This window comes from Scardinius erythrophthalmus (assembly GCF_964197995.2).
Source record: "Scardinius erythrophthalmus genome assembly, chromosome: 11".
Classification (NCBI taxonomy): Eukaryota; Metazoa; Chordata; class Actinopteri; order Cypriniformes; family Leuciscidae; genus Scardinius; species Scardinius erythrophthalmus.
Genome location: NC_138231.1, coordinates 23,815,134 through 23,832,254, shown reverse-complemented (window position 1 = coordinate 23,832,254; position 17,121 = coordinate 23,815,134). Strand labels below are relative to the sequence as shown.

Here is a 17,121-nt window from a genome sequence, read left to right as displayed (position 1 = left end):
CTTGCCATATTGCTAAACGTACACGAGTTTTCATATCGACAGAAAAATATACCAGGATAACATCTAGGTTACTAATGTAGGAAGAAGAGACTCTATCACTGAAATTCCATCTAGCCCTGTTCAGTGAGACTATTGGATAACACTGGGAAAGCTGGCCTATTCCCACCAGAAAAAAAAGGAATGAATTGCGCCGAACAACACACGGGAAGACGCCGGCTCCATTTGGAGGTTGTAGAATCATGCGAATGTGTTAGGTGTTGGCCATTCTACAATCTCCAAATGGAGCCGGTGTCTGTTTTTCTGTGCCATTCCCCTCTGAGGATGGGATGTGAGCACCTATTCTGCTCCTCAGCTTAGTTCCCCAGCTGGTGAACCTTGGTGCAGTTTCTTTTCTGGTTGTAATAGGCAAACTTTCCCAGTGTTATCCAATAGTCTCACAGAACAAGGTTAGATGGAATGTCAGTGATAGACATTCTCCATCCAAAGCCCTGTCCCTTCTTCCTATATTATTAACTATAATAATGATAATGCTATTATCTATTATATTTTTTACAGTTTTTGAATTCCAGGAGCAGCGTAATGAGCTATTTGATGATTTAATTGGTTTTGCTGTGTCTGTAGCAGGTTTACGCATTGTCCTCCAGGCCTGCAGAAGGCGCTAATGCTGCTCCTGGTGGGATAATGACGCACACTAGTGCCGCTGAGAAGTGTCAGAAGAAGACCGAAGTAAATGGCCGCTTCCATGTCGTGAATGTGAGACTGACAAAGATTAATTTGACCTAACTGCCAACCTCATCGACATCACAATCGTGTCATATATTACAACGGTAAGATTAATGAATTTTGTATGCTATATGTGATTTATAAAATGAAGGATGAGTAATTGATCTGATCTTGATCTGATCTATTAGAAGCGCTGAACTCCCACTGTCTATTATGTCAAAATTAATTGAGGGATAAGAGATTAAACAGCTATTTTCACATAAACATCACATTTACATGTATAATTCAGGTACGTTAGTAACTTAATATCATACGTGATCAGCGATATCTAAAATATTTGGTATTAAATGGATTTCAGTGTGTGATGTCAACACGAAACGAAAGTGTTTTAAACTTTAAATGTTACTCAGACTCTAAGCTGATCTTATTTATTGTGAATTCCCTTTAAATAACCATGGTACAGCGATGATATCTAATGTTAATATAATGATATTGGTGGTATTTTATAAACCCTGTCAACTGGAGTATTTCCACGTCATTCACCCCCAAATTGAACTGAGTAAATAGAAATGTATGGTGTGCTTGGAGTAAATGACGCATATTTTAATATAATTTAGAATTTTAAATATTTACAAGAAACAGATTTTCTATTCTTACGATTTTAAAGAGCAAAATTAATGTGTTATTGTCATTGGAGTGTAATTCTGCTTTAATACATTGTTGCTGTACTACATTATTACTGTATTAAATTATTACTGACAATACTGACTGCTGCATTTGTTTACTTTAATAAAGTAAAAAAAATAAAAAATAATCTAATGAATCTTTAAGAATCCTAATCCTAATCTAATGAATCTTTAAGAATCTAATCAGAATCCAACTTGAATAATGGAAATTGCAACAGTTAGTTTAATGTCCAGAAGCTTTCCTGTAATGAAAATGTGGCTGTGAAATAATAATTACCAGAGATGTGACCTGGACATGTTTTCCTGAGATTTTAACCTGTTACTTTCTCTTTATATATCATGTTATGGTACTGAATAATTAGCATGGTTTGTACCTTGGTCTTTTTCATGATATTATCTGAAGCATCTTGTTGTACTACTACTTCCAGTGAAAACGTGTCCAAAAAAAATAATGGTAATACATGCTGCTTTTGTGATTGATATTGAAATCCAAAATCTTTATTTCCAGTGAAAAGTCACATCAGATGCATTTAATATAGCACTTTAATACAATACAGGTTGTTTCAAAGCAGTTTCACAGTAGCACACAAGACAATAATAGTGTTAATGCTGAAAAATTCATCAATTATGAAACAACTTTCAGCTGTCAAGCAGATCTACTGGAGACAATAGTGTCATGATTCAGTTTAATGTTGATTCAGTTCAGTTCAATTACAATGTTGCAAAGTTATGAAACAACTTTAAAAGCAGCTTTTCCGAAAATTCAGCTCAGTTCAAGTTTTTGTGTTCTCATTTGATAGTGTCAGTACAGTCAATAATATTTATATATATTTATATTGTATATTTATATATATATAATGATAATATTTTCTCTCTCTATATATATATTTGTCTTTTCAGCATGTTTGAGGTTAAATAACTAACTAAATGATATGTTAAGTCTTTTGCAGTGCAGATTATTGCTGTTCAACGGCGGACTGTCCAATTTGGCATCAGCCTTCAATTCCTTCCAAATGAAGGACGGCAAGGAGAACTCTAACGCCACTTTTGGAAGTTTTGCCACAAATCTGGACCACACAAAGCCATGTTGGTACTGGGACAAGAAGGACTTGGCCCACACCCCGTCCCAGTCGGATGGCCTGGACCCAGCCACAGAAGCCCGGTACAGACGAGAGGGGGCCCGCTTCATATTCGACGTCGGGACACGTCTGGGACTGTATCCTCTTAATGCTGCCATTTCTACCTTTTTAATGCAGTTTAGTGCAAGTACATCTGTGTAGGACTGAGTTTTAAATACTGAGAGGAATTTGATATTATCCTTAACCCATTTTAAGACATTATGACACTCTGGCGACTGGAATAACATACTTTCATCGTTTTTACATGTTTCATTCTTTCAAGCAGTTCCCTAGATATGTAAGTACATAATGCTTTGAAAATCTGGTCATTGCTATTATATGTATATTTTACTTAAAAGAAAAGATATATATATATATATTATGTTTGGCAGGTGCTACAGGAATCTTGGAATATTTGTTCTGATTTTGTAGTGATAAAGCAAAAAGGCACTTGAGATTGTGTTACATTACAGTGATTTTATCATTTTAATTAAAAATGGTTGTATATACGGCACACCCATTCAGATTCCTTTGCAATGCAATGTAGGCTATAGACTACATTTATTTTAATATACTGACCACCGTTTAATACCACAGTAGTAGTAGTAGTAGTAGATCTGAAGTACGGTTGAGGGAAGATGGGTCTTTGGTTAAAGCCAAATTATTGTATTTCTCAATAATTCAATTCTCATAGTCCCTCAATTGCAAAAACACAGAGAGCTATGGAGACCCTGAAGGGACATGGTGAAGGGAAAAAATATGAGATGGAGGAAAAATGATTTTGTAAAAATGATTATGTTTTGCGTTCCCCCAAGAAACTTTGCGTTCCCTCGCAAAAACTTCTGCGTTCGGCCGAGAAACTTTGTTGCTCACAAAGAGCTCAAAAGGTTTTGCGAGCGAGCGAACGTGAAGTTTCTCGAGGGAATGAAAAACATTTGCGCGAAAATGCAAAAGCATCGACCTTGTCCTTTAAGGGGCTCCGTAGAGAGCAAACCTGCAAACTTTCGCCTTTTCGTGAAATTCTCTGTTCTGACATTGAAAGGCAATTCATGTGATTTGTGCAAATTTTACATGAATTGCTTATCTTATGCTATATCTATGTGGGTAAATATAGCTGTATATTCATATTCTTCAATTGATATGAATTTATTTTAAGTGGATTTTTACTTAAGTTTTTGAATTAAACACATTTAATCTACAAGACCATACAATTACTATTTGGTCCAATTTATGGTTATTTAGAGCCCCTGCAGTCAATTATTTTATCTGTTAAAACTCATCTTTGATAATCAAAATGACATATTTAAAAAAAAAAAATTCTTCTTAAAATAGCTTTAATGTAACTCTTCACCCTCACTTCATTTAGTATACGCGGTTCTATGAATATGCAAATGAGCCCCGCCTCCACTCACTCACACCAGCTCAGAGATCCCCTCTGTCAACTTTACTGTAGTAAACGCTACACGATGACAAGTGGAAATACTGGAATAATTCAGCCATATATGTTTGAACCAGAAACTGATTGCGAAGAAGAAGTGGAAGAGTGAATTATAAAGGCTCAGAATGGTAATGCGTTTTATGTATCGCTCTCTACAATGTCGGATACATAATAGTAATTAATATGATTAGCCTTTTGCTTGACTACGTTATCAAACAGCTAATAATGTATTGCTAATGTTACTCAAACCATGTTCCCGTTCGCCATCTCAAGCCCCTTTCACACAAAGATTCCAGAAAATACATTAATAATGTGTCCCTGGATTGATTGATTTTTGGGAGCTAAAAGCATCTCGGTTGAAAGATAGGGACTGAGTGACCAGTGAATGTTAAAGGTTAGCAGTAGCCTGTAGCACACTCTAAAGTGAATCACATTTGTTCATTTATGTTTCCCTCTACAGGTGACCGGGGCTTGTTGTCTCTTCTTGGCTGGTAAAGTAGAAGAAACCCCCAAGAAATGTAAAGACATCATCAAAACCGCTCGCAGTCTGCTCACCGATGTGCAGTTCGCACAGTTTGGAGATGATCCGAAGGTTTGCAACCCATTCAACACACAAACTCTCAGTCTTGTCATGGCAGCACTGCATTTAACATCACTTGTTTTTCGTGGGATGTTTCCACAGGAAGAGGTCATGGTCTTGGAAAGAATTTTACTCCAGACTATCAAGTTTGATTTACAAGTTGAACACCCCTACCAGTTTCTGCTGCGCTACGCTAAACAGCTCAAAGGTATTTGTTTAAAATTTCATTTTGAATTTAAGAAGTCAATTCAAGTTGTTGTTTTTTATATAGCGCTGCTTTGTGACGTTGTTCATTGGATGGTTTAATTTTTAGGTGACAAGAACAAAGTTCAGAAGCTTGTGCAGATGGCGTGGACATTTGTCAATGACAGGTTGGATTGACTTTATTTATTACCAGCAATGAAACATTATTTGTGTCATTAATTTGATATTTTTTGTCCCCATGATTCGGTTATCATTCAGTTATTGCCATATATCCATATCAGGGTTATTATAGTTAACTAAGATTAACCATAAATATTTTTTTTTTAATCTGAAATGAAATAAAAGTTTAAACTTATTTTATTTCAGCTAGTTGCCAAATCAACATTGAAAATTAATTAATTGAAAAAAAATATATATATTTTCATTAAAATTTAAATTAAATAAAAACATTTGTAAAAAATCTAACAAAAACTTGTTACTAAAACAACAACAACATTAATAAAACTTTTACTAAAATTAAAATGAAAACAGAAAATACTAAAATGTATCTAATTGACAATATAAAATAAACTATAATAATATCTCACTGATACTAAAATAATAATACTCTTTCTCTCTGTAAAAACTGCACCTGTCCAAAGAACATTAAGAGATATTGTGATTGGTTTTCTTTTTTGCCATTTATGTTCTTGCTCAATGCAAGAAAAAGGAAAACTTGGAGGAGATCATAGGGTACGTTTACACGACAACGATATGCTTAAATCTTTTTCAAAGTTTTTCCTTTTAGTTTTCCATGTGCAGACGTCACCATTGTCAAATGATCCCCATTCACACGGATCAGCGCAAACGACTAAAAACGCTGTATTCTGCTGCCAGGCCATTAGATGGCGATGAAACACTATAGACAACATGTAATACGCATGTGCATGACGCCATCATCTTCAGAGATTCGAAATTTTGATGTTTACACGGAGACCGTTTTCAAAAACTTGCACTTTGAAACCCGTTTTCAAAAGTTTGCGTTTTCAGGCACCCAAAACGCCATTGTCGTGTAAATTAACGGCCAAAACGCATAAAGTTTTACCTTTTTAGTTGAAAACGGTGTCGTGTAAACAGCCCCTTAGACTTCTAATGGTAAATTTCCACAAGTTAGAAGCTGTTAAGGGATGCACAATTTGTGACATTGCAGCTTTTCTAGTTTGTATGTCTTTGGATCACAGTTGCTTCGTTTACAACAGTGAGGGAACTATCAATGACACTGAAACCATTGTTTATTTTGCACCAAAAAGCAACAAAAGAATGTGAAAGGCTTTGTTTTACAAGCAAAATATTTAATGTCATCGTCTTTGACTCTTGCGCAGTAATAACATGTTTGTGTGTCGCATGTTTCAGTCTCTGCACAATGCTGTCCCTTCAGTGGGAGCCTGAGATCATAGCAGTGGCCGTCATGTACCTTGCCGGCCGGCTGTGTAAATTTGACATTCAGGAGTGGACGTCCAAGCAGTCGTCCCGCCGCTGGTGGGAGCAGTTTGTACAAGATGTGCCAGTGGAGTTGCTGGAGGGTGAGAGACTGGGTTTGACTAACTCTCTCTATGTCCCTCTGTCATAATAATCAATTACACTACCAGTCAAAAGTTTTGGATCAGTAAGATTTTTAATGTTTTTAAAAGAAGTCTCTTATGCTCACTTCCTGTTTTTCTTCTTCTCAATACTCTTTTCTTGTGTTTTACAGACATCTGCCACCAGATTCTGGATTTGTACTCACAGGGTAAGCAGCCGATCCCCCAGCAGCCTCAGATGCAGGATAAAGAGAAACCCCCGCCCCCTCCTGCGGCCCAGCCCGGTCAGTCAGGTGTGCCGAACCCTCCCGCTCAACCCCCCTCCAAGAAAAACTCCCCCCAGGCCAGCCCGCCCGCCAAGATTAAACGGCAACATGTAAGTTAAGCATTTACAGTCAGCTGATATATTTTGGAAAACACAAATTTGTGTCCCAAATTCTTTCCCGTCCCTTCCCTGGCACACAGCTGTTCATACTTCATTCCTGACTCTTAATTGGTGGGTCTAAGGTGCTTTCTCATTCAGGATTATGGGTAGTGTAGTTCTTTACCAGGAATTCGGCTAGAACTGATTTCATTTTTAAAAGTGGGAATCACATTGAGTTGTGGCTTTTACACAAACTGTATAGCACTGCGATTAACAATTTTGAAACTCAGGCCAGATCTGTGTCAAAATGAAAAAAATATTTGGCTGAAAATGAAATGTGCTTTGTTATTTGTTACTTTTGATATGAAACAAAGTCTCAGCTATGTAATGCAATGTAAATGTTTATATACAACTTGTTTTGTTTTGTAGGTCTCTCCTAAAGATGAACCTAAAGCCCCAGCAGGTAAATCACTCTGCATGCAGAGGACATTTTATAGTGTCATGATAATGAATGTCTATTGTGAGATGGTGAATTACCATTATTAAGTGTTAATTTGTCTTTGTTTCAGAGCAAGTTGGGTCTAAGATACCCCGCCTGGAGAGTCCGATGCCCCCTCTTCCTGTGTCCCAACCCCCAGGTGAGGCTTTCTGGAGTTTGGAATAGGCAGCAGAATAAATCATTGGATACATGTTCGTTGCTCATCATAAACCAAAATATGAAGTAATCTGATTTCGTTTACATAACATTATTAGAAATTAGAAATTATCTTGATGTTACATGATCGATTACTCTGCATCTTAGTACTTCAGACAAACTGCTTTTAGTAACGCATTTACAAACACACACATACACGCACTACTGTTCTACTGTAATTATTGTTATTATTTTGACAGAAATAAATATCTAGTTTAGTCATGAAACTCTAGAGGGCGCAAGATGATCAGTCCTTTACATTCAATCTGCAAGCAATCACATCATTACCACATGGCTCAAGATGATTGGCCTCTGCTGATCCTGCAGCCAATGAGATTGCTTGCTCAACATTTAAATAGTCTGGTTCAGTGTTCACTGTCATCAGAGTTCCTCTAAAAACCCTCCACCTCCCCCAGCTCCACCTGCCTAGATCTGCTACAGGATTTATGTCCGTCTATGTTTGGGTTGCTTTAACTTGTGTTTGGGAATGCAACATGCACCAACCATCTTCCCAAACTGGTAATTAGAAGCACGTATCAATAAAAGAGAATCTTTAAGGGCTCCCGTGTGTTTTCCGTCAAAATAAGAATTCAGTGGTTTAACATTTAAAAAATGAAGATTTTAGGAGCATCCAAACAAATAAACAGTACAATCACAGGACAGGACCAAACACACCTACACGCACACACAAAAAGTTACATTCAAGTTTGCAGTTAACCACAACACAAAACACAGGCAAGGGAGGTCAAAACTGATTTTAGCCCAGTGTGACATTATGGACAAGGTGAGATTGTACAAATGAACCAGAACAATTATAAAATATGTATTAAAAAAAGTAAATAATACTAAAAGATACTACATATGCAACTTTACCATGAAAACACTGGCGAAATTTAAGGAGAGTGACAACGATAAAAGAAAACAATTAGATTTAAATAACATCATTGTCGCTAAATTTGATTAATAGTTAAGAAGAACCCAAGAAATTTCAAATCCACCTATATTTGCAGAGATATTCAAAATTAGGAAATAATAATAATAGATTTTTTTCTGCCTTAAAAACAGAGCCTTTGTCTGAGAAAAGCAGCAATAATAATAAAGAGCAATCAGATTGCCAAGTGTCATCATTGTCACAAATCTTTACTAAATAATTGATGAAAAGACTTTCAGATAAAAAAAGAAATTAAGACCATTAGTATGGTATATTTAAGGTTGCAAATCAAATTAAACAATATTAATTATTATAAATATTGTTGAATATAAATATTGTTTTGTATTACATTTTAAATCACAATTGTAATTTTTACTAAAATTTGCTATTAGATTTTTCATCAAGGACTACTGATTTGATAGTGTGATGTTAAAAACTTGTCTGCAATCTGCCCACACACAGATCGCAAGGCTCCCTCTGCCATCCCAGCGCCTCCTGCTGAAGCAGAACCAGCCACACCCTCTGAAATGGACCCAGCACAAGGGCCGGCTCCTCCCCTGCCCCACGGGGCGCCGCCCCCTCTACCCCACCGCCCTCCCCCCCCTCCGCCCTCCAGCTACATCATGGGAATGTCCACGTCCAGCTCGTACATGTCTGGGGAGGGGTTTCAGAGTCTGCAGTCCATGATGAAGACCGAAGGGCCCTCTTACGCACCCATGCCTCCTTCATACGGGCTCCCTTACCACCCGCACGTCTATCCACACCAAAACCCCCCGCCTCCGGGCCCTCCCCCAACCACCTACCCTCCTCCCAATCTGCCCCCGCCCACCCCATCTTACCCTCCTCCAGGCTACAACCCCAGCTACCCCCCTCCACCCCCACGCATGCCACCAGGGCACAGTGTGCCCCCTCCGGGCATGGGCCTCCCCCCCGCTGGGTACCCTCCTCCACCCGTCCCGCCCGGCCAACCTCAGGTGCCGCTGCCCCCCCACGCCATGCCACCCGTGGCAGGAATGAACAGAGGGGCGTGGATGAGATGAGAGGTGATGAAATCAGTTCTTCACACCCATGATACATGTGCCTGTATACAGTATATACCGTCTGTACCAGGTTTATGTGTATTCTGATGCAGGTTTCACAGGAAGATACAGACATTTCAGCTGCCAAGTTGAACACTGGTGGAACTTGAGTGTCAGGGAGGATGTGAACTACAACAGACTTCCGCTTGGGTTTAGGGTTTCACCATTCGGTGAGACTTCCTCTCCACTTCTTTGAATTAAAGGGATAGTTCACCTCAAAATCACCCTCATGTTGTTCTAAATCTGTTTGAATTTCGTCAAATCTTCATGGATATTTTTCCATACAGTGACAATTGGTTGTCTTTCTGCAAAAAGGACCAAAAAAAACCCACTATAAAAGTGGACTTGTGGTCCATGACTTGGTCTTTTCTAAGTTTTCTGAAGTCAGACAGATAGCACAGACAGAATTAAATTGATTTTAGAGCTGATTTCAGCTTTAAAGTTCCTCACACTAAGCTTTTGTTTGGTTTCAGAAGACATGGAATATAGTAGTATGAATTATTATTTTTAATTCTCATTCTCATTCTGGTCAATATCAATGTTTTTTGTATGAAAAGATCTGACAAGGTAAAAACTCATCAAAATCTCTCTGTGTTCATTGGAAGCAAAAGTCATACAGGTTTGGAATGACATGAGTGAGTGAAATAATGCCAGAACTTTCAGTTTGGAGGAACTATCCCTTTAAATTCATTCACATCACCACTTACATTCCAAACACCTTTCTGAATTATGAATTCTTGGTTGTACATATGATTTATTCTGTAATATTTTTTTCCCTCAATGTTATGTCTTCACATGCCTCTGGCTTTGCTTTTTAGTTGGTATGTTGCAGAATTCATATTTTCTTAGCGACATGGGGAAAATATCCCAAAAATCATCCTTGCCAGTCCTTTTATTCAGATGCACTTCTGGCATCTTTGACTGAGTTAAGTGCATTGATTGATGGACATTGTTAGTATCATAGTTTCCCGTATGTGCCTTAGTTTGGTTAATAGTTGATTGACAAAGGACTTGCTGTGCACAGCCACCTTGTGTTTGCTGTTTTTTTTAGGCAGATAATAAAAGTCTTTTTTTCCCTTAAGCATTTATTGAATTGTCTTGTGTTAAAGAAATTATTGACTGCACCACTGTCATGCTATCAATTACCAGAGAAACTAATTTGTTTTTGGAATAAACAAGTAGGCCTATATCCACAAGTTGTAAAAATGATACGGATTAACATGAGAATAGTGTGGGAAAGTGGCTTACAAACCTTGCCTGAGTTTAAAACGATACAAACAAGCTCCTGGCTGAATGATCCATTCATGCATAGAATGACAGAAGAAAAAGCATCCCAAGATATACTGTATGTCAGTATATACTGAAACATCACAACATTAAAACCACTGACAGGTGAAGTGAATTTCATTGATTATATTGTTACAATGGCACCTGTCAAGAGGTGGGATATATTAGCAAGTGACCACATTTCTGTGGTCGTGGCTCCTAAACGGTGGTCTTGCGTCTTACAGTGAAAGAGGTTCAAAGACGGACGTTGTCACGGTCTTGCAACTAAAGATAGCCTGAGATCATTTTCAGACAGGGTCATAAATTTAGCATGATCATCTCACAGTGTGTTTGCTGATACGACCGACGTCTACTGACTAGCCAATGAAAATGCAACAGGAAATGGCGTATTGATCAATGTGACATGCCGCTTAAACTTAAAATGACTTACCTCAAGCTCCATTTACAATTGGCATGCCAAGTTAGCCTCTTTTACCTAGCAATGACTGCATCAAAATTCTCCTCTTTTGCTTTCTCTTTTTTTTCAGCACACATAAAAACCACAACTGCCAAAGTGTGATTCATCTTGCTCTATTTGTTTACCACTAGCGCATGCTGATGTTTTATTCTTCTATAGTAACTTGAGTCGTAGCCTAAGATTCAATAGGTGTCATCATCGTACAGGCTACATACATGTCGTACCCAAGTTTATTATATCCATGTCGTACAGTGTGATTTGTAATGATCTTATAGGATTGTCAAAATCGCAGTCTGTAGCAGGCATTAGTGAAAAGATTTGACTTTTACAAGGGCCAAAAAAGTGATGGCTAGACAACTGGGTCAGAGCATCTTCAAAACGTTAAAGTCCCCCTGCGGTGAAAAAGCTTTTAATGTTGTTACAATGTGGTGTTTTTATGCTTTAAAACAAACCATGTACAAATTCCTAAGTCAACACCAATGCTGAGTATTTTCTCTTTAAAACTGCAGTAAACTAAAAACACAGTTTGAAATCGTTGGTGTTTTTGACGTCACAAACTACCTTGTAACCAATCACATCAACCTGTGATCGTCAATGAGTGGATCTCTGAGCTGGTGTGAGTGAGTGGAGGCGGGGCTCATTTGCATATTCATAGAACCTTGTATACTAAATGAGACAAGGGTGTAGAGTTGCATTCAAGCTATTTTAAGGCATGAAGAATTATTTTTCAAGAAAAGGTGGCACCACTTTATTTCTTTAGTCCACTTTAGACATTCTACTTACTATAAGTAACTTTGTAACTATATGTCAACAAACTCTCATTAGAGTATTAGTTGACTATTCTTAATATCTGCTAACACTTTATGTTCATGCTCCCCCAACAGACTTTAAGTAACTTGGCAACTACAAGTCAACTTATTCTACTGACCCGAACCCTAACACCTAACCATAACCTACCAGTCTACTGACAGTCTACTAATACTCTAATGAGAGTTAGTTTACATGTAGTTGCAAAGGTCCTTATAGTTAGTAGAATGTCTAAAGTTGACTATCGAAATAAAGTGGAACCAAAAAAACTTTTAAATATGTCATTTTGGTAGTCAAATATGAGTTTTAAGGGATAAAATAATTGATTACAGGATGACTTTAAAGGAGAACTCCGGTCAATTTTAACATTGAGCTCAATTTTTTGTAAATTTGGAGTGCTGTCAGTACAGAGAACAACGACAAAAATCGGTGTTGCCTACACCGTGTTATCCTCTTTTTAAAATTTGCACCCTGTTGACTTCAATGGGGCAAGTTTTAAACCTGCTTTTAGCCTCTTAACATCCTTGATGTGTCATTACAAGTGCCCAGCCATGTGAGTGATTCCTTTAGAGTTAACACGGGTGAATCTGACTGCAGTAGATGTGAAAGATATGAATACAAATGATGTTAATTCAGCCAGCGCACATACCTGTATTTACTTCCTGTTTTCGGTCGAAGTCCACAGTAGTCGATTGTCGAGTTCTCCACTGTTGCTTAGTTACCTGTGATCCCGCGCGTGAACTCGACAATCGACTACTGTGGACTTCGACCGAAAACAGGAGAACTCGACAATCGACTACTGTGGACTTCAACCGAAAACAGGAAGAAAATACAGGTATGAGCGCTGGCCGAATTAACTTCATTTTTATTCATATCTTTCACATCTACTGCAGTCAGATTCACCGTGTTCACTCTGAAGGAATCACTCACATTGGCTGTGCACTTGTAATGACACATCAAGGATGTTAAGAGCCTAAAAGCAGGTTTAAAACTTGCCCCATTAAAGTCAACAGGGTGCAAATTTTAAAAAGAGGATAACACGGTGTAGGCAACACCGATTTTTGTTGTTGTTCTCTGTACTCACAGCACTCCAAATTTACAAAAAAAAAATGAGCTCAATGTTAAAATTGACCGGAGTTCTCCTTTAAGTCTTGTAGGGTGTTCCCAGTATGCAGTAGTTGGTACTTGCCAAAAGTGGTCCAAGGAAGGACAACCGGTGAACCCAGGTGCCCAAGGCTCATTGATGCATGTGGGGAGCGAAGACTAGCCCATCTGGTCCAATCAGTCTGAGTGTCCAGTGTCCACGATGACCCCCGTCCACTGCCGAAAGTGCCTAAAATGGGCATGCGGCCAAACCTTGGGTGCTGGAATTCATGTCGTCATGAATATAGTGCTTTATACAATACAGATTGTTTCAAAGCAGCTTTACAGTGATAACAGGAACATTATTCAGTGCTGCAAACAAAACTCAGATCTGCTGTACAGCAGCTGTAAATAGTGTCATTAGCCGCTTTCCGACCGGAGGAACCTTTTTACAGTTCCTAGAACTATTGGCTAAAGTACCCGGATGTCAGCGTGTTCACACCGCAGGAACTAGGAACGATTTAAGTTCTAGGAACTCCATTTGGAGGAACTAATTTAGCTCCTACTTCAGAGTAGGGTCTAAACCAGCACTATAGGAACTACCCGTGACGTTAGTGTACGCTGATTGACCGAACGCACGCGGAGCACCAGCACCAGCCATTTTTTAAAACAGCTAGAATGTAAACACACAGATTATAGCCTATATATTTACTCCATAAACTATACAAACATGGAAAACAGTGATAGATGGGTCTCTAAACCTTTATGCTGAAGAGAAAATCCAACGCAACTTTGAGGGGACCAAGTCAAACATGATTATGTTTATCTGCCCAGCTAGCAACACTGGACATCAACCACACGGCATAGGCTAATACACTTTTTTTCATATACTGTCTACTTTCTATAACAGTTCTATCTAATATATTAAATAGTACTGTTAGACAGATCGCTAACTAATAAACACAGAGAATGCGAGCATCGTTTGCTCTGGCGTTCTCAGCGCCGCCAAAATAAAGGTCCGTTGCGCCGTCAAAATAAAAGTCACCGTGCTTGCATCACTCCCTTACCCCTCCTACCAGTTCCTATGGCCACTTGGCCAGTGCGAACGCAAACAGCAAAACCGATGTAACGACTATGGCTCGATGGGTAAAAATGGACTTTTAATTTATATACTAATTAAAAGTGAAAACACTTTGTAAGTCCCACAGACTTGGCAAACTCTGTAACTGAACCCCCGTTTACGACTCGCTTCCCCCCTCTCGACAGTGTGAGCTTCAAAGACATTACTGACATTCCGATCTCAACAGAAAACCCGCTCTGAATCACACACACCAAACCACTCTGAAACTCCTAAAATACAAGTTACACACACGCATGAATCATTATCAAAATGTTTTTATGTAGTTTTCTTGTCTATGGGTTGTGATGGGATAAATTGAGATATTTATGCCCTTCTGCAGATGTAATGGACACGTGTGTTGATACATTTGAGATGTATCTGTTTCATTACCTGATATTAATGTCGGGTGTGATATCCTACGGATCGTACTGAGCTTCTTTAATACAGAGATAGAAACTATATTCCGCACAAATGTTTATTCCTAGACACAATGTGGTATTAAAGTTTTAATGCATTTTTCTGTGTACGATCAGAAGAGGCGTTCCTTCACAAACAATGAAACGCTCCCGCCTCAGAACCGAAAGATTTCATTGGGTCCCGTCATCAAACTGGGCGTTACCCCGCGCTGCTTTAAAAACCACAACACAAGCAGACGCCTCTCACTCTCTCTGCTCTCATACGCTCTCACCCTCGTGACTCCGAACTCTGAACTCTGCTCTCGGGAGAGGGGACAGGGCCTTCATCCAAACGAACCGCGGATGTAGAAATCCAGTCTCGTCCTGTAACCAAGTTTTCTTGCCCTTCCCGCACCGGGAAGAGACTTCCGTACCTCTCGGTAATGTTACGATCAGTAAGTTTTTAAGAACTTCACGCGAAACGCAAGCCTACAGAACGATGAGACACGGTCCAGCCAAGATACGCACGTGGTCCCGAAGCCCAGCTTCACACAGACAAAGGAACAGAATCGCAAGTAACGTATAAAATGATCTCTCTCGAAGCGGCTTTCACAGTTGTCTCTTAAAAGGTTCTGTTTGTAAATTACCATACTTTCTCCCTAACTTTCTTCCTATTTTCATTCTGATCAAGTCATGTTTTATGTTTGTTTTGTTTAAACGTTCGTGGGTCTTGTGTAATTTTACGTACGTAGATTAGCCTATATTACTTCCTATATGCATATAATCCTTTGTGTGTCATTTTTGATTGAAATAAATCTTTTATACTTTGACTGACTCTGTGTTACAATCCCACCAATGTAATTGTCAATGAAATTGCGATAAGATCTGGCTACTAGCTCTTTATTTTAATTCATAAACCCAGCAATTTGCATCCACGGCCAGGAGAGAATTTGTCTGAGGTTTGATAATATAAATATTCCTTCTTAACTGGTATAATCAAAGCATTCGCTGGTCGAATGACTGATGAGAGACCAGTTATAGAACAAAATATTTTGATAATTAGCAGGTAATGTAATAGCATATGTGAAATTTATGAATTATGACTATGAGTTATGATTTTAATATTTCCCCAAATTTCCTTACTGCTCGAGCTAATATTTCATATATGACCTAATTACGATTGTTACCAATAAACGTTACAGACATGGTGGAGAATGCGGGCATTTCAAACTTTACTTGGTGGAAAAATTCAGTTTCAGTCATAAGTTTATTGATTTGTTGATTAAAAATTGTGCATGCATATTTTTGAACTGTGAGAAAAGTCGTAAAGCGAACTCACCCAGCTGACCGAGGCACAAAGCCAGCTCAGCTTACAAATTAACAGTGTCCACAAATGGCAAACATTTAGTCACTGTTAAATTGTATAAACTGCAGTATTAAAATTAAACGACTGTTAAGACAAAGAAAACTCTTAATTAGTACGTATAAATCTGAGCAGTATTTAATTACCGCCGAATTAGGACGATGCTCTCCTCTTTCCGTGCGAGGCATAAATCTGATCTGGGCGAGGTTCCCCATTTCAGTCGCTAGGGCCCCCTTCTTAAATCGTTAGCAACGATTCTCTCCTGGTGAAACACTGAATTAGCTACTCAATGTGAAGCCACGCATGAAAATTCATATTAGTGAAATTTTGTGTGATGTGAGACTGCAATTACTAGCAGATGAAAAAATTCCTGCGCATTAAAAAGCAGACGAGAAATTCCTGCTCGCATTAAGCAAACAGAAATTGCTGCCTATTCATTAGAAAGTAGACGATAATTCCTACTTGTAAACACTACAGATGATAATTCCTGTGTGTATTTGAACCGTTTCCTGTAAAATGTGTAATCGAAGACAGACGTTAAATTCCTGTAATTCACATTTGTGAAACGCGCGCAAAACGAGCCAGAATTTATTTGTGATTCTTAAAAGACAGAAAGTCTGCAAGCCTCAGTTGCTGAATCACTACACTGACCAACACTAGAGGGCAGCCTTTAGGTGTGTGGCAGTTCTCAAAGTATACGCCCCCACGCTGACGTCATCTGAACAAGCACTTCCTCTTACTGTCAGCCTGCACGAGCGCAACAACGCCATCTCGTGGACGCTTTCAGAGAAGACCTGCGTTTCCTCTAAAACTGCTTTCATTTCTAGACTGAATTTTTCTGAGCTCTCAAATGGGACATGCATTCAAAACCCCGAGTTTGTTATGCGGATGTTATCTGAGAGTTAGATAAATTCTCTCTTCTGTTTTTGACTGTCACATTTTGAGTTTAATTTGAAAAAGAAAATCAAATTAGAGCTTAAAATTTAATTCACTCAGTCCATTGAGAGCCCACCCAGGGGGGGGAAGCACGCCACCTTGTGGTCCTCCTGGGTCGGATTATCATTTCTCCCCTCAAGTCTGCATTGAAGTGTCTCAACATTGTGGTTAACCATAACCATTTCTAATAACTTAAAGGTTATTGTAAGGATTGAAAAAAAAAATCATTCCGATTTTCAGTTCAATTATTTTGATAATTAGTATGGATACTTCACTGCTATCATTCTAATTTTCTTC

The 17,121-nt window shown here is 38.6% G+C and overlaps 1 protein-coding gene across 2 annotated transcripts; it reads left to right on the top strand.

Annotated features, from left to right (window-relative positions):
• The first annotated feature begins 709 nt into the window (after positions 1 to 709).
• On the top strand, positions 710 to 10,455 carry ccnk (cyclin K). 2 transcript variants are annotated; one of them, XM_081378428.1, is made up of 11 exons: positions 710 to 827; positions 2,350 to 2,625; positions 2,744 to 2,825; positions 4,426 to 4,557; positions 4,648 to 4,753; positions 4,859 to 4,916; positions 6,142 to 6,311; positions 6,482 to 6,684; positions 7,102 to 7,135; positions 7,242 to 7,310; positions 8,760 to 10,455. In XM_081378428.1, exons 2-11 carry the CDS (start codon positions 2,423 to 2,425, stop codon positions 9,335 to 9,337), a joined length of 1,635 nt encoding a protein of 544 aa, XP_081234554.1. In that variant the 5' UTR covers positions 710 to 827; positions 2,350 to 2,422; the 3' UTR covers positions 9,338 to 10,455. The 2 variants fall into 2 exon arrangements, with proteins under 2 accessions (XP_081234554.1, XP_081234553.1); XM_081378427.1 differs by having other exon boundaries at positions 713 to 827; positions 4,426 to 4,753.
• Positions 10,456 to 17,121: the final 6,666 nt, after the last annotated feature.

Coding starts and splice junctions, on each gene's coding strand:
- ccnk (XM_081378427.1), top strand. CDS start 2,423: ATGAAGGACGGCAAGGAGAACTCTAACGCCACTTTTGGAAGTTTTGCC. Junction 2,626..2,743: donor GTCGGGACACGTCTGGGACT/GTATCCTCTTAA, acceptor ACCCATTTTAAG/ACATTATGACACTCTGGCGA. Junction 4,917..6,141: donor TGGACATTTGTCAATGACAG/GTTGGATTGACT, acceptor CGCATGTTTCAG/TCTCTGCACAATGCTGTCCC.